The 17,182-nt window shown below is 57.5% G+C and overlaps 1 protein-coding gene across 2 annotated transcripts; it reads left to right on the forward strand.

Moving 5' to 3' along the window:
- Positions 1–1,918: 1,918 nt before the first annotated feature.
- Pim1 (Pim-1 proto-oncogene, serine/threonine kinase) lies at positions 1,919–6,888 on the forward strand. Of its 2 annotated transcripts, XM_063238951.1 has the most exons (6): positions 1,919–2,295; positions 2,405–2,511; positions 2,599–2,649; positions 2,780–3,146; positions 4,535–4,711; positions 5,544–6,888. In XM_063238951.1, exons 1-6 carry the CDS (start codon positions 2,214–2,216, stop codon positions 5,699–5,701), a joined length of 942 nt encoding a protein of 313 aa, XP_063095021.1. In that variant the 5' UTR covers positions 1,919–2,213; the 3' UTR covers positions 5,702–6,888. The 2 variants fall into 2 exon arrangements, with proteins under 2 accessions (XP_063095021.1, XP_063095022.1); XM_063238952.1 differs by lacking the exons at positions 1,919–2,295; positions 2,405–2,511; positions 2,599–2,649; positions 2,780–3,146 and adding an exon at positions 4,117–4,343.
- The last annotated feature ends 10,294 nt before the right edge of the window (positions 6,889–17,182 follow it).

Here is a 17,182-nt window from a genome sequence, read left to right on the forward strand (position 1 = left end):
GAACAGAGAATCAGCATAAATAACCGGCAAATGACTAAGCAAGAAGATGTGTTACAAAACCTCACATGAGTGTCAGATGAGGGGGACGGATGATGAAGAAATGCTTGGACTTTGTTCAACAAATGATGGTGAAACTATTTTTGTGTGAGTGTATGTGGTACTGGGGATTGAACCTAGGGCTTTCACCTTGAGCTACATCTCCAGTCCTTCTTATGATTGCCAATGTTGAGACAAGGTTTTGCTAAATTCTTAGCTTGGATTAGAATTTGTAATCCTCCTGCTTCAGCCTCCCAGAAAACTGGAATTGGAGCTATGTATCCCTAGCACAATTTAATGGGTCAAGGTCTCTTGAAGGGTGGAAAGGAATTCAGTAAAAGTGAGGGAGTTGAGCCAGGTATGGTGGCGGTGGCACATATCTATAATCCCAGCAGTTGGGAGGCTGACGCAGGAGGATCCCTGTAAGTTCAAGGTCAGCCTGAGCAACAAAGTGAGTTCAACCTTAGCCTGAACTGTGTAGGGAGACCATGTCTCAAAGAGACAAAATAAAAATAAAAAATAAAAGGAGGGAGCCAGTCATGGTGATACATACCTGTAATCCCAGCCAATCTAAAATTTAAGGCAAGAGGATTATAAATTCAAGATCAGCCTGGGCAGTTGAGCTAGATCTTGTCTGTTTTGAGAGTTTCTCTATGTAGCCCAGGCAGGCCTTGCATTTATAGTGTAACATTTGACCTTTCCAGCATCTTGCTGCCTCAACCTCCCAAGTGCAGGCGTGTGGGGCCACATCAGGGTTAGATCCTTTTTTTTTTGTCTGAGATAGGGTCTCACCATGCGGTTCAGGCTGGCCCTGAGCTCACGATTCTCCTGCCTCAGCTTTCCTAGTGCTGGGATTACAGGCGTGGGCCCCCACACCCGGCTAGCCCCTTCTTTTTCAAGGGCTGGAACTTGGACAGACCGCGCTGCACGACCTGAGCCCACCGCGGATTCACCTGTGCGTCTCACAGTACAGATCAGAGGGGACAAAAGGGGAGGTGGCCCGGGGCTTGGCGCGTGGTTTCCACGGGTGGGCGGAGGCTTCCGCGAGCCCGGGCGGGAGTCAACCGGAACCGCAGGCGTGGGGACTGGAGGCGACGGGGAAGGTGACTGCAGCGTGACAGCGCTGACGCCATCGCGCGCGGGCGGCCGCCGGGCGTCTTGCTCAGCAGGGCCGGGGCGGCATCCGGCCCACCGCGGCGACACGGGTGTCGTGATCTCCCCCGCGCCGCGCACCCCACTTTCCCCTCCTTTCTGGGGCGGCAGGGGAGGGGGCGCCCGTCCCCGCTCGGCCTCTCGGCGCCACCGGCCGGCGACTGCGCCGCTGCCGACTCCGCCCCGCGGGGCCGTGGCCCACCCGCCAGGCCTCGGCTGAGTCACGCGGGGACCGCCAGGCCGGCCGGCCCGAGCCCAAGCCCTTGACCCCGGGCCCGCGCGATCCCCGCGCCGCCGCCGCCGCGCCTCGGCCGCTTTGTTATTGTTTGGGTTTGAATCGCGCCGCCCCGCCCCGTCCTTCCGCCCGCCGCGCGCCGCCCCCTCCGCTTTGGCGCCTTTTCCTTCCCGCCACGTCGTGGCGGCGCAGAGACCATTCTGACCGCGGGGAGTGGGGCGGGGCGCGCGCGGCTATGCAGATCAGCTCGCCTCCGATTGGCTGGCGACTCGCCCGCGGGGGCGGGGCTGAGGCGCAGCGGCCGGGCGCGCGGGGCGGGGCCCGAGAGGAGTGGCCGCGGCCGGCCACCGCCCCACCCCCTGGCCTCCCCGCGCCAGCCCGGCCGCCCGGCTCCCCGCCTAGGCCTCCCGGAGAGGCCCCGCCCCGGCCCCGCCCGCCTGCGCGCCCTCCCCGCCCGCGCGCTCCGCCCCTTTACTCCTGGCGGCGGGGCGAGCCGGGCGTCTGCAGCAGCGGCCGCGGTGGCGGAGGAGGCCGGAGCGCAGTCGGCGGTGCGATCCGCAGCAGCAGCAGCACCAGCAGGCACAGCAGTAGGCGCAGCAGCCGCGAGCCCCGCGTTCCGCCCCGGCAGCCGCGCTCCCCGCCGCCTGCCCAGCTCTCCCTCCGCCGGCGCCCCGGGCCGCGCTCCGCCTCGGCCTCCCGCGCCCGCCGCAGCCCCCGCCGCAACGCCACCCGCAGCCCGCGCCGCAGCCGCCCCGGGCCGCGTCCCCGCGCCGACGCCCTGGAGGTGGGGATGCTTCTGTCCAAGATCAACTCGCTTGCCCACCTGCGTGCCGCGCCCTGCGGCGACCTGCACGCCACCAAGCTGGCTCCCGGTGAGTGCGCGTCCCCCGCCGCCGACTCCCGAGGACCGGGGCGCGCGTGGGGCCGGGATCGGGGCGCGCGAGGGGCTGGAGCCGAGCGCCCTGCTTCTGCTCTCCGTAGGCAAGGACAAGGAGCCCCTGGAGTCGCAGTACCAGGTGGGCCCGCTCCTGGGCAGCGGTGGCTTCGGCTCGGTGTACTCAGGCGTCCGCGTCGCCGACAACTTGCCGGTGAGCCGGGCGCGCCGGGTGTGTGTGGCGCGGGTGCGGGACCTGTGTGTGGGGGATCTAAGGGCTCTGTGTTCTCGGGGCTTGCAGGTGGCCATCAAGCACGTGGAGAAGGACCGGATCTCTGACTGGGGCGAGTTGGTGAGCGCCGGGGACGCGCGACCCCAAGGATGCTGGAGGGTCCGGTTCGGGTGGGTGGCCTCTGGGGTGCGCACGCGCCTCGCCGTCTCCCGCGTCTCAGCTCACCGGCCCCCCTTGTTGATGCCCACAGCCCAATGGCACCCGGGTGCCCATGGAAGTGGTCCTGTTGAAGAAGGTGAGCTCGGGCTTCTCCGGCGTCATCCGGCTTCTCGACTGGTTCGAGAGGCCCGACAGTTTTGTGCTGATCTTGGAGAGGCCGGAGCCGGTACAAGACCTCTTCGACTTTATCACGGAGAGGGGAGCCCTCCAGGAGGAGCTGGCGCGCAGCTTCTTCGGGCAGGTGCTGGAGGCCGTGCGCCACTGCCACGACTGCGGGGTGCTGCATCGCGACATCAAGGACGAAAACATCCTCATCGACCTCAGCCGCGGCGAGCTCAAGCTCATCGACTTCGGGTCGGGGGCGCTGCTCAAGGATACCGTCTACACCGACTTCGATGGTGAGTTGGCCCCCCGGGTGTTGCCCAGGTGACCTGACCGGGCCTCGCGGCCTCACAGCGCCGGGCCTTTGTAAAGGTCATTGGGCCGCCCGACTGGCCGCTGGCCGGGGTGGGGCGCAGGAGAGCCTGCCGGCTGCGTCGGGGATTCCAGGCTAGCCGAACCTGTAATGCTTCTGGCATGATTGCATTTTTTCAGTGGAATTCAGTGGGTTCCAAGCTTTCCCGATGAATAAGAGCTTGTGGGCCACGGGCCGTAGCCCAGATTTTCCAAAGTCTGACCCACTTTCCTGTCTGGGAGAGAGCGATGCGGGTGGGAGGGGAGAGACGGCGCGCGGGTGGGGGTTTTTGTTAATTTCTGTTTTGATTGGTGAGAGTGGAGCGTTGCTGTGCTTCCCTTTTGATCTGGGATGAGGGTTCCGGAAAGACTTTAACGCCATAGAATTTTTCTCTCCTCGGCGTGGCGCGGGGCAGGGGAGGCGGGCGCGGACTGCGGTGAATAAAATCTGCTGCTGGACTGGGAATGAGTCGAGTCTCCGCGGGGAGATGAAAACCTATCTGGCTAGGGAGGGGCTTGAGCGGCTGCTTTTGGAACAGAAGGCGGGGGGGGGGGCGGGGGGGAGAGCCCGAGATCAAAGCGCCGAGGGTGGGTCGTCCCCGGAGTGGCTCACCCTAGCAAACGCCAGCCTTTCAAAACTTGTGACTCGGGCTTGCGGTTTGTGTTTATTTGCCCTTGGAAGACGCTGGGCAGGGCTGCGTTTTTTGTATTTCACAGTTAATGGCTGGCCAGGCCCTCCCAGGTCTTTTTTTTTTTTTTTTCCTTCAAGTCTTTGCTGCCCCCTGGTGACCACCGTGGGGATTACCTCTTTTTTTTTTTTTACTATCCAAAGTTTGTAAACAGGAATCACGTGGTCTGCAACCAGCCCTGCGGCTCAGCTCGGCTCGGCTCGTTTGCCTTAGCAGGCCGGGGAGGAAAGGGTGTGGGTGTCTGCCCCGGTTCCACAGGGTGGGGAGGGGAGCCTCCAGGCCGAGGCTGCCTGGCCTGCATGCCATCTGCTGAGAGCATCTCACCTGGGAGGAAGGTCCGGGTCCTCCCTGGCGCCTTCTTCGCCGGTGGCCTCAGACTGCGGCTGCGGGCGCCCTGTTTGTTTCTTGGACTGACTTGAAAGGATTTTTAGTTCGGGGTTTGGGACAATGATGGTGGGTGCTGTTTTGGGTTGGAAGGAAGCCAGAAACTGCCTTTCCACTTTTCTTGTAGCCCAGGATGCAAAAAGCAGTTCACCTAGCTCCTGAGAGAGGGGGAGTTGGTTCCTTTTTTTTTTTTTTTTTTAATTAGTTCGGGATTGGCATTGGCTCAGTGTGTATTTTTCTGTTTCCTGTTTCGCTCGCAGGGACCCGGGTGTACAGCCCTCCTGAGTGGATCCGCTACCACCGCTACCATGGCAGGTCTGCTGCCGTGTGGTCTCTGGGGATCCTGCTCTACGACATGGTGTGTGGTGACATCCCCTTCGAGCACGACGAGGAGATCGTCCGGGGCCAGGTCTTCTTCCGACAGCGGGTCTCCTCAGGTGACTTGCGGAGCTCCCTGGGCAAGGAGGCCCTGACCTGTGGCTTACAATTTGTGCGGCCCCCCACATTTACCCACACAGGCACCTGGGGTGGAAGGTCAGAGGGCGAGTGTGTTACAGCAGTCTTGGTTTCTCTAAAGTCTTGCTCTGGAGAATCAGACCCCGGCGTTCCTTTCTGCATAGGAGGCCATTGCTCTGCTACTGCACTGAAGGGCTTGGTGTCTTTTTGTTTTTTTTTTTTTTTTGAGACAAGATCTCACTATGTAGCTTGAGCTGGTCTCAAATTCCTGGCCATCCTCCTGCCTCAGCCTCCCTGAGTGCTGCGTGCAATACTGCACCCAGCTGTCTTCCCTGTCCAGTTTTTTCAGACCTGGGGGTCTGAGGCAGGTGGGTTGAGGGAGAAGTCCAGTCTGGGCAGTTTAAATGTAGCAAAAGTGGGTCTCAGGAAAAAAGAGGGGAGGCCGGAGTTGTGGCCTTGTGGATGGATGGTGCCCCCGAAGGTGAGGAACAGCCGGGAGCAGAGGAGGCCCCCCTCCCTGCCTCCCCTGCAGTGCCCGGGTGAGCTCACCTGCAAGCTGGGGTGACCTGAGTCACCTTGGTGCTCTGGTGAGGCTGAGACTCACGTCTCAGTTCTGTGAGTGGGTGTCGTGGGAAAGGCCCTGCTGTTGAAGTTAGGAAACCACAAGTTGTAAGAGGGGAGATACTTTCCTACCACAGTGGGCTGGAGTCCAGATCACCCGGCGGGGGGCTGTGCTCACTCAGCCCGCCACCCTGGGCCCCGGGAACCGGGCTGAGTCACTGTAACGAGCATGTTCCCGCCTTCCTCCTGCAGAGTGTCAGCATCTCATCCGCTGGTGCCTGGCCCTGAGGCCCTCTGATCGGCCGACTTTCGAGGAAATCCAGAATCACCCATGGATGCAGGCCGGGCTGCTGCCCCAGGAGACCGCCGAGATCCACCTGCACACCCTGTCTCCGGGGACCAGCAAATAGCAACCTTCTTTGCGCCAGGCCCGCCCTCCCCGCCGGGCTGCCAGGGGGGGGGAACCCCCCTCAGTGATTCCCAGGACAGTGCCGGACAGGAACAACGATTCTCAACTCATTCCAGACTCCAGGGCCCTGGGTCCCTTCCTGGCCCACTTGGCCCCTGCCTGTGTAGACGCGTCCTCCCTGGGCTCCAGGGGCTGCTGGGAGACCAGCAGGGGTGGGGCCCTGCCTGGCGCTGTCCCCTTCTGAACTCCAGGTGGGTCTGGTGGAAAGCGGGCGGGGGCGGGGTATAGACTAGCATCATTTGAAGTCCCTGTCACCTCTTCCGACTCTTTCGAGTGCCTTTTGCGGGGACTCCGGCTGTGCTGGGAGAAATACTTGAACTTGCCTCTTATCTGCTGCTTCCCCCAAAATCTGCCTGGGTTGGGTCCCCGTTCCCACCCCTCCTCCATAGGAAAGGTGCCAAGGAAGAGGCCAGGGGGCCACCGCTGAGCCGCACCCTGCTTTCTGCCTCCTTTAGTAAAACTCCAGTGAACCCGTCTTCCTCTTTGGTTTCTACGTAACCTGTTTCCAAGCCAGGGCCTTGCGCGCGCGCACACATGCACACACACACACACAATGCACGAACAATGCAAACGGAACCGCTGTAAATGTGTGTACAGTAGGCATGGTAGTATACAAAAGGATCATAGTTGATCTAATTTTTTTTAATCTTTTTAAGTTATTTTACTTTTTTTTTTTCCATTTCAATTTTGTTGTTTGGAAAGATGCTCATTCTAACCCGGATGGAGGGTGATGTTATGTATTTATTTATTTATTTATTTGGTTACCTTCCTGCTCTGAGCTCCCACAGCTGCTGTGCTAGTTTTTTTTTTTTTTTGGGGGGGGGGTTTTGTTTTCTTCCCTTCTTTCCTCCTCTGACTTGGGGACCTCTTGGGGAGGGCTGTGACGCTTGCCGTGCGTGGGGTGATGGGACCCAGGTGGGGGACAGCCAACACAGCTGACTTGTATATAGGACGGAGGTCGGGACCGGCTCTGGATGGCATGTGCCTTGGGTCCTCCCTGGGGCTGTTTCAAGCAGCGTGTGGCCTGCTGGTTTTATCTGAGTGAAATACTGTACAGGGGAATAAAAGAGATCTTGTTATTTTTTTTTTTATACTTGGCATTTTTTGAATAAAAACCTTTTGTCTTAACTGTGGTTCCTGGTCGTCCATGCAGAAGTGCTGACTTGAGTGTACTTGGGAGCCCTTACAGAAGCAGGGTGATGGCCACGGGCCTGGGGTGGGCTGGGAGGGTCTGCTCTCCTGGGAAGTTGAATGACCATGGGGTCGGGGCAGGGGGATGTGGACAGGAGGGGCCCCTCTGTATCTGATGGGTCACTGCCCCAGGATTGCTCTGGAAGGGGCTATAGCTATTGCTTGAGTGACTTGGGAGCCTGTTTTTTTCGTAGCCACTCCTAAAGCATTTTGAAGGCTGGTGTGGCACAGGTGCTGGTTACAGTTGGGGCCATGCATACCTGTAATCCCACTGCCAGGGAGCTGAGGCAGGAGGATTGCTGACAGCCAACCTGAACTACTGGTGAGATGAGACTCTTTCAAGACCCCTGCTGTCTTCTAAGCTGCTCTAAGTCTTCCTGAAAAGCCTGCACCTTATTCCCCCAGTCTTTAGTCCAGTTTCCTGTTACAGGGATGGAGGCTTCGACATGACTGATGGTGGTGGAAATGCAGGGCCTGGCTCTTACCCCTCCTGTGTGTGTCCTGGCCAGAGTCAGCACTGGGTGCAGCTGAGAAGCCTGGTGCTCCCATGTTTTCTTCCCGGTTCTCCCTTGGCCCCTCTGGCCTGAACCCGCTGAGACCCCAAGAAAGAGCAACGTTAAATCTTAGCAAATGCGTTGTCTGCCAGCGGCAGTCTCCACGTCCTCCCTCCAATCCCCTGGCGTCCATAGCACATGGACCCTGCTCCATGCAGCCTGCACCCCAGCACAGTCCCCATGTAGCCCTCAGGAGGAAGGAAGGGTTTCTTGGCTCTGGGGCGACTTCCTGAGGATCCCCCTCAGCCTTCCCCTCCCCCGCCACTGCAACCCCATGGAGCCTGCTTGGTCACCCTTCCCAGTAAACTTGCACCTGAACCCTTAGGAGTTGCCCCAAGGGCTAATGAAATCAGGAAAGCCTCACCCCCTCTCCCTGAAGTAAGTTTGTGCTTTTTTTTTTTTTTTTTTTTTTTTAATGAGAGGGTCTTGCTATGCAGTTCAGGTGTTGCCCAGGCTGGCCTCAAACTAACCAGGATCCTCCTGCCTCAGCCTCCTGCCTTCTGGAATCACTATGCCTGGCTAAGAATATCCATTAGGGAATCTGCTCTGGCGTTCGACTGTGGGCGGCTGAGGCTGAGAGCTCCTGCTCCTGGGTCGGGCTGCCAGGAAGACGGGGTTAAGTAGCCGACGTGTTACAGGGGGACGATTTGCTTCTCTGGCGGCTGCTGTGAGTGCAGTAGAATTGGGAAGAAACGAGCTTCTGGATGCTGTGGCAGCTCCCAGCTGTCTGTGGGAGGTGTCAGCTGGGGAGAGGGGTCCCCTCCAATGACTGGCGGTACTTCTTGACCTAAAGATGAAGGTGTTCGGGGCATGGTGGTGGCACATGCTTTAATCCCAGCACTCGGGAGGCTGAGGCAGGAGGATTCCTCACAAGTTTAAGACCAGCCTGGGCTACATAGCAAAGCCCTGTCTCAAAAAAAAAAATCAAGCTGAGGGGAGTTTGTCCTATTTTTTTTTTTTTTTTTTTTTTTGTCTTTGTTTTTTGAGGCAGATCTTTTTTTTTTTTTTTTTTTTTTTTTTGTCTTTTTCCTTTTTATTGGTACCGGGGATCGAACCCACGACTGCCTGCTTGCAAGGCAGGTGCTTATGCCGCTGAGCTAAATCCCCAGCCCCGGCAGATCTTGCTATGCAGTTCAGGCCGGCCTTGAGCTCATGTTGTAGCCCAGGCTGGTCTCGAACTCACAACGATCCTCCCACCTCAGCCTCCCCAGTGCTGGGATTACAGGCGTGAGCCACCACGCCCGGTGAGTTTGTCCTATTCTTTGTCACAGAGCATATTATACATCACGTCCAAGGTCACATTTTAAGGAGTGGTCAGCTCAGAATTTGGTTTGTCTTCCATCGTCCGTGATAAATCCCCTGGAGATGGCACACCTGTCATCCCAGCACTCAGGAAGCTGAGGCAGGAAGACACCTCAACCTCCAGGCCAATTTGGGCTACAGAGTGAGAGCCTGTCGTAAAAAATCAGAGTAAGAGGCCTAGTCAGAGTTGGGACCCAGGTGGGCCATGCTGGTGACCACTGTGCCGTCCCGAGTTTCCTGGTTCTGTGTGTTTGCTTTTGCAGTGTTGGGGGTGAAACCCGGAGGGTCCCCAACATGCATGCTGCCACCAGAAGCTTACCCATGTGGCTTAGCTGCCACCTCTCGGTCCCTTCAGGATCCAGCGCCCCCAACTCCGTACCCCACCTTTCTGGCAGGCCTAGAGGCTGAGCACGGTGGGGGATGGGAGTGGGGGCAGGGGTGGGGTGCAGGCATTTCTTGTAAATACTGCTTCTTTAACTGCTACACAGCTTCTTGGAAGCGCTCACCACAGGCAGTCTATCAACAGCTATGTGAACCAGATATGGCTCAGCCCCCAGAGCGCTTCCGGCCCCCGATTGCCAAGAGCAGGGTTGCGCTGACCCCTGCAACCCTGTGGGAGGAAGTGCAAAAATAAGCAGAACGAGGGTGAGCCCAGAGGACTTTATTTTTATTCATTGTGACAGGACATCCGACTCGGAATGGGGTTCTTCGAGCCCTCTGGCTGCCGGCACTGTCTTGTCACTGGTCTAAGCTGTGGACGCTCCACCCAGCTCAGAGAACAGAAGGGTGCTACTTCTGGGGCAGAGACAGGAGGAACGCAAATTCCAAGCCAGCCCTGTCATTTACAAATCCTATTTTGAAATATATAAAAAAATAAACCAGGCGTGGTGGTGCACACACCTGTGATCCCAGCGGTTGGGAGGCTGAGACAGGAGGATCACTGCAAAATTCAGGACCAGCCTGGGCTACAAAATGAGGCCAAGGCCAGCCTGAACTGCATAGCGAGACCCTGTTTCAAAAAAAGCCTAAATAAATAAATAGGATTGAGGCCTGGCGTGGGAACGCACACCTGTGATCCCAGCAGGAGGCTGAGGCAGGAGGGTCACTGATGGTTCAAGGTCAGTTTGAACTGCATAGCAAGACTTTGTTTCAAAAACCAAAACAAGGGCTGGGGATTTAGCCCAGTGCTTGCCTGGCAAATATGAGGTTGTGAGTTCAATCCCTGGTGCAAAAAAAAAAAAAAAAAAAAAAAAAATCAAAGACAAAACATGGTTAGTAATGCTATGCCCTGGGCCATGCCGTCAAGCCAGCCTCCAGGTAGTAGCCATCGTCTGGTTTTTGTTTGTTTTTGGGTATTGTGTTTTGTTTTTGAGACAGGATCTCGCTGCATAGTCCAGGCTAGCCTTGAACTGTCTGTGATCCTCCTGCCTCATCTCCAGTCTGGGGTTACAGGCGCACACCAGCATGCCTGGCTAATTTTCTTGCTTTTTAAAAATAACCCAAAAATAGTTTTGGTGGCTGGGGATATAGCTAAGTGGCATAAGCACCTGCCTGGCAAACTCAAGGTCCTGAGTTCAATTCCTGGTACCTAAAATCTCTCTAGTTTTCCTATTTAGCATCTCCTTTGTCTCAGCCTCTGGATGCGGGCCGGTGAGCCCAGCGCCCCCTGCTGGTCGCGCTGCAGCGCCGCTGAGTCCCAGCTGTTCCCAGACTAGCTCAGAGCCGCGGTGCCTTCTCCACTGGGCACCTGTCTGCCCTGGGACTACGGGGGACCTAGCCTGAACCCACTTTGCGAGGCTGACCTGAGCTCCTCCCGCCTGCCTTAGGACTCTAATTGACAGCAGCACCCGGGCAAGAGTTACCGCCCAGCAGAGGCAGGAGGGTCACCAAATTCTCACGAGATCTGTGGAGTGTGTGTCGGTCTGTCTTAGGGGCAGGCACTGGGGCTTGAACCCTGGCCTTTGCACTGAGCCTCATCCCCAGCGTGTTCCTAAAGTTTTTCATTTTCAGCCAGGCGTTGTGGCATATGCTTGTTATCCCATTGTATTTGGGAGGCGGAGACAGGAGGATCACTAAAAGTCCAAGACCAGCTGGAATTACAAAACAAGACCCTGCCTCAAAAAAAAAAAAAAAAAAAAAAAAAAAATCATCTTTTGAGACAGGGTCTTGCTGAGTTGCTAAATTACAGTTTTTCTGCCTCAGCCTCCCAGAGTGCTGGAATAATACACATGTGCCACCCTGACCTCACCAGGTTTTCATAAAACTTTCGGCCATTGCCTTGAAAGTCCTCCCCAGCTTTCCTAAAGGGGCTCCCCTGCAGCCTTCCAACCCCCTGGTCGGTCTCCCCTCCCCCTCCTTCTCTTGGCCCCCCCCATGTGGGTCTGGGGCCTGCAGGGAGCTGGTGGCCGCACAGGTCCAGCAGAATCAGGAGGGCTGTAAGGACCCTTTGCAAAGGGGATGAAGGCCTGGGGCTGGGGGGAAGCAGGGGTGGGTCAGGCAGGGGGAGGCACGGGGTTGGAGAGATTCCTGGAGAAGGGTTCTGACCAAGCTGGGCGTGGTGACACATGTCTGTCATCCCAGCACCCGGGAGGCTGAGGCGGGAGGATTTCAGGGAGTTGGAAGCCAGCCTGGGCTCCATAGTGAGTTCAGACCCCAGGCAGCCTGAACCTCACCTCGGAGTGAAGCTCTATCTCCAATCTCTGCCGACATCCAGCGTCTTGCTGTCCTGTGTAGTGTCTCTGATTTTTATCAGGTGCCTGTTCTGTAAGGAATGAAGATTACAGTCCCTCAGATCCTCCTGCCTCTGCCTCCCGAGTGTGGATGTGGATGTGTGGGAATCCAAGTGAGGGCTGGGAGGCGGAAAAGGGGGATCTGCGAGGTTGGGTTCCATGTGGATCCTGCACAGCCGGCCCATCACAGCCGTCAGCCCTCGGAGAGGACCGAGCTGCCCTGAGGCTGTGTGAGGTCACTGTCTTTGCGGAAGCCACCACCGTCCCCGAACCATGTTGCTCCTCTAGACACCCTGGCTTGCTTGCTGTTTACTTATTTTTGGTATTTTTCTCTCCTTCCTTCCTATCTATCTGATTATGTTTTTGAGGCAGGGTCTTGCTGTGCATCCCAGCCTGGCCTCGCATTCCCGGTGCTTCTCCAGCCTGGGGTTCCAGGTGTGCACCACCTCGCCAGGCTTCTACTCCACCCTGTATTGTGAGACAGGGGCTCACTGACTGGTCCAGCTTGGCCTCCAATTCGTCCTCCTCCTGCCTCAGCCTCCTAAGTTGCTGGGATACAGATGTGCACCACCACAGCTGGCCGCATAAGACACTTTTGTTTATTTTGAGGCAGGGTCCTGGGATGCTGTTCAGGCTGTCCTTCTGCAACTCACTCTGTAGCCCGGGCTGGCCTTGAACTCATGATGATCTTCCTGCCTCAGCCGCCTGGGTGCTGAGGTCACAGGCGTGCACCAACGTTGCTGGCAAGATGACGCTTTTATATTTCATCAGAAAATTATTTTTTCCCTTTTAATTTAGTGCCTTTTAAAAGCATGAGGTAGCTAAGTTTGTCTCCATCACACCGAGGTATCGGCATCTGCCCCCTCCACCCCCTTATGACAAACCGTCCCAGTTTGACACCACAGCCACGCAGAAAGGGAGACCAGTGTGGAGCCAAGACGCGTTTATTTATATCAGTTCACGAGAAAAGTGGGCGGGCTGTGAATAATCCACCGGGAAACGGGTGTGGAGGCACTCGGGGCTGGGAACGTGTCCCCCACCCAGCGCCTCTCCATTGATGCAGAGATGCTGAGCCCCTGCAGTGTGAGATGAACAGGCACAGCCATCCAGGAGCTGCCCAGGGGAAGGGGGACCGGCCCTCCTCAGGACGTGAGGTCCTGCCCTGGTCTGCAGCCCGCGACCCATCTCCTCTCTCACTGACCGAGGCCTCACAAGTGGACCATCATTTCTCCATTAGAAAGGAGAAACCAGCTGGCCTTGGTGGCCCACACCTGTCACCCCGGCCCTCGGGAGGCTGAGGCAGGAGGATCGCCACGAGTTCGCGTTCAACCGGAGCTACCAAGCCAGCTCCTGTCTCAAAAAAACAAAACAAAAACCCACAAAAAAACTAATAAACAAATAAATGATAACCAACCGCACTGGCTGAGACCCTTTTTTCATTGCTGGAACGAAAATGCCTGACACCCACAACGGAGAGGAGAGGTTTACTTCGGCTCATGGTTTTGTGGAGGTTTCAGTGTGGTCCGAGGCTCCAGGGCTGGGCGGAGGACAGCAGCTCAGGGCATGGGGACCCGAAGCAGAGACAGAGAGGCGCGCCGTGCCCCAGTGCCCGCCTCCTGCAAGCTGCCCTGAGCCCGGCAAAGTCCCCGCCGGGCCGCTCGCAGGTTCAGGGTCTCTCCTGCAGCACCCCCTGCTGCTGGTCCTGGCTCTGCAGAGCCCTAAACAATGAGCGGCGGGAGCCTGAGAACTTGTGGCAATTCTCCTGCCTCAGCCTCCCCAGGCTGGGAGGAGGGGTGGGATCCGTTACCTTGGGAAATGTTGACTGAGAAAGGGGTCAGGTCTTAGATCTGTTCCTTCTTACTATCCCCTGCGATCCCAGACCCAGGTGAGCTGGCTCCGGTGTGTGATCCCACCACTCTCGGAGGATGAGGCAGGAGGATTCTCCCCGCAAGCCAGCCAATGACTTAGCTCTGTAGGGAGCCCCTTCTCAGAATGAAAAAGTGCAAACAAAAATGGCTGTGGATGTGACGACGTGGGAAGGGCCTGGGTTTAATCCTACGGGAAAGGAGAGGAAAAGAAAAGGTGGACAAATTTTCAGGGACGCCCCCCCCCCCAATCCTAGAACTCCAGCAGGGCAACTGGGTGCTGCAAGGAATTTAAGGCCAAGTGGAAGGAAGAGACCTTCCCAGCTCGGGGAGGCTCCTGTGTCACAGGTTTGTGTGTCGTGCTTCAATCAGAAGCCCTGAAGAGTGGAGGTGCTAAGTTACCTTGGGGACAGAAACGCCCCCCCAGGGACACCACAGGCCCCCAAGCTCAGCAGCCCCAGCTGGCCTGCACCCCACCCCGTCTCAGGACATGTTGCCTGGTCCTCCTGCCTGACTTTATTACCCTTGCAAGACAGGGCACGGCGAGGGAGGCTGAGGCAGGAGGGTCGCCAGGAGTTCACCCCCCCCCCCGGGCTACATAGTGCGTTCCAGCCCAGCTTAAGTTACAGTGAGATCTCAAACAAAGAAAGAGAAAGGAAGTCTTTCTCAGCTTCCTGCTCGACCTGTCCCTGAGCTGCTGTGACCTAGGTGTGGGCTGGTGAGGGTCTGTGTGTCACCTCCAAATACACTTGTCACGTTCTGCCTGAAAGCTTGCTTGATGGGTCCCACTTTCCCATTTAATTTTAATGAGTTTTTTTTTTAATTTTTATTGGTACCGGCGATCGAACTCACAACCACCTGCTTGCAAGGCAGGCACTTATGCCGCTGAGCTAAATCCTCAGCCCCCGAGTTAATTTATTTTGAGAGAGAGTCTCACTACATAATTCAGGCCGGCCTTGAACTCACGGGGATCCTCCTGCCTCTGCCTCCTGAGTGCTGGGATGACAGGGGCACCACCACCCCTAGCTAAAAAGGTGATTTTAGGAACAAAGCCTTTAAAATGTTTTGACCTTTCCTTACTAAGCTGCTTCCGATGACCCCAGCACAACTGTCTAACCCTGTTTACACAGACACGAAGCACACAAACACAGACACACAGACACACGCCAGGAACAGCCTGCACAGGTCCTGAAAAGCTGCACGGGAACCGACACGGACACAGGCACACGCCCACGTGTGTGCACTCCTGCACGTGTCCACAGACACACATGACACACGTGTGCACACAGCTGAGGAGGCACAACCAGCGAGGTCAGAGGGACACACACGGCCGTTTCCCGGCCGGGCGGTTATGTGTGGGGAAAGAGGAAAGTATTCGGAGAAAGTTTCTGTTTCCCCAGCCAGCGATGGGGCGGAACCGGGCGGGACAGCAGAGCACTGCGCCCTCAGGAAACTCCTGCTGTTCCTTCCCAGCAGAGTTGGGCAACATTTAAGGTCATGCATCCCCTTTGCTGCCCTCAGCCCCGTGGTCTCCAGGCTCCGCCAATTTCCTGTAAATGACTCCAGCCATCCTTCTTTAGGGCAGAGTAGTACTCCACCCCTAGGAGGGTCAATGCCTCATTTCTTCATCCACTCCTCTGCCCAGGGACATACAGGCTGCTCCTGAGCTCAGTTACTGCAAACTGTGCTGCTGTACACATGAGCATACATGCACGGGTCACTGGGACACTGATGTCTGTAACCGAGAAGATTCTTAGACGCACAGCAACCCCAGGTCTAAATAATTAAAAAACAAAAACAAAGCAAAAAACACCACCCAGCTGGTGGGAAGCAGGGAAAGAAGGAACTGAGATGTGCTAAGTAATGATCTTCCCGAAAGTGAAAGTAACTGGGCTGAGGAAAATGCTGGGAGCGGGAAACCAGGAAAAACAAAAGCCAGCCGCGCTGGTGCACACGTCATCCCGGCCCTTGGGAGGCCAAGGCAGGAGGATCGCTGGGAGTTCCAGGTCAGCCGGGGCTACACAGTAAATTCTCTCAAGCACGACCGCTGCTGGGCTGTCCGGGAAGGGCGAAGCAGAGGAGGCCCGCTGGAGGCCGGCTGTGGACGGATAAGAGGGCCCTCGCTCGGGGCGGCTGCAGAGGACCTGGAGTTGCTCTGCTCCTAAGTATCTTCTCGGTGGGAGGCGGTCATTAAGGGCCGCGAGGAAAACGGAAAAAAACCCCAAGGGACCCGGTGCGGGAGGCCGAGGCAGCACAGTCTCTGGTGGGGCCCGCAGTGGCGAGGTGCAGGCGTCCTGGACCAGGCGCAGAGCGTGGGAAGGCGGCCTCCGCTGACGCCCCTGTGCCTGGGCGGCCCCCCGAGCCCCATCCGCCCCCAGGGGAAAGCAGGGAGGCTCCGATTCGCGATCCAGGCTCCAGGCCGGGCTGCCCGCCTCCACCTCCCCCGGCTGGGGAGCCTCCCCAGCCCTCCTGCGGCCAGTCCCTCGGCGGTGAGCCCCTGACAGGTAAGCTGAGGCAGGACAGTCCCCAGGGCCTGGCCAGGGCCCTGCGAGTAATAGTAACCCGCGGTAAGGAGGAGCCAGGAGGCCGCGGCTGCATCTTCGCGGTGATCGTGTCCTCCCTGGAACTATTCCAGAGCCTCCTGCGGGGCCCAGAGCGAGGGCGCAAGAGGCTGAGGCAGCGCCACCCAGCCCGTCTGTCTCCCGGCCGGAAAGCCAGACAGGGCCGCTCCATGTCGCCGAGGGTCTGAATCTGTCTGCTCTACAAGTCATTATTTGTTTGATTTTTTTGAGGCTGGGCCTCGTCCTGTAGCGAAGGTCGGCCTCGAACTTGCAGAGATCCTCCTGCCTCAGCCTCCCGAGTGCTGGGATCACAGGTGGGCCTTATCACGCGCGGCCCAGGGAGCACAGCGTGGTGTCTGCGTGTCCTAAGCCTTCCCGCACCCTCGGAACCCCGCTTTTCCAGGCCCCTCTTCCCCACCCAGGTCTCGGGTCCCCAATCCCTGCCAGGCTCCCTAAAACCCCAGCTCCCGCGCCCTTGGGGGTGAGCTGGTGGGGGGCGCTGCTCCCCAAAAACTGATCGTCGGCTGCCCCCTTGTGGCCATGGCGGGAACTGCGCTCGGCCCAAACGCTCCCTGCGGTGCCCTGCACGGTTCTGTTGGGAAAGTACCTGGCGCCTGCTAGGTGTTTGCTACAAGTGATTCCCGCCCTGCAGCCACGGAGCCAAAACAGGGCGCCTTTACTGCAAACGTTTTCTGAGGGAAATGGAGGAGGCCTTAAAAAAGATTCCTCCTTCCTGGCTGGCTTGCTAGGCAACATCCTACCACTGAATCACACCCCAGCCCCTTTTTAATCTTATCTTTTGTTCTGTGTGTGTGTGTGTGTGTGTGTGTGTGTGTGTGTGTGTGTGTGCGCGCGCGCGCGCGCGCGCGCGCGTGCACTTTTGGAGACAGGGTCTTGCTTTTAGTCCAGGCCAGCCTTGAATTTACAGTGATGCTCCTGCCTCAGCCTCCCAGGTACCAGGGTTACAGGTCTCTACTGCTGCACCCAGCTTTTTTTAAATTTTGAGACAGGCTGTCACCAAGTCTCCCAGGCTGGCATCAAACTTGCTGTTTTCCTGCCTCAGCTTCCCAAGATTACCGATGTGTGTCTCTGGGCTTGGTGTACGGCTGTCCTTTTTTTCTGAGTGAAAACAAGGGTACTTTGGGCATAAATCAGTGACTGTGAACTCTCAGCACTGGAGTGAGTTGATTTCAAAGAGTGCCGGGCGTGGTGGAGCACAC

This window comes from Cavia porcellus, unplaced genomic scaffold (assembly GCF_034190915.1).
Source record: "Cavia porcellus strain 051 isolate PalLab524CR breed Dunkin Hartley unplaced genomic scaffold, mCavPor4.1 scaffold_28, whole genome shotgun sequence".
NCBI classification, from domain to species: Eukaryota; Metazoa; Chordata; class Mammalia; order Rodentia; family Caviidae; genus Cavia; species Cavia porcellus.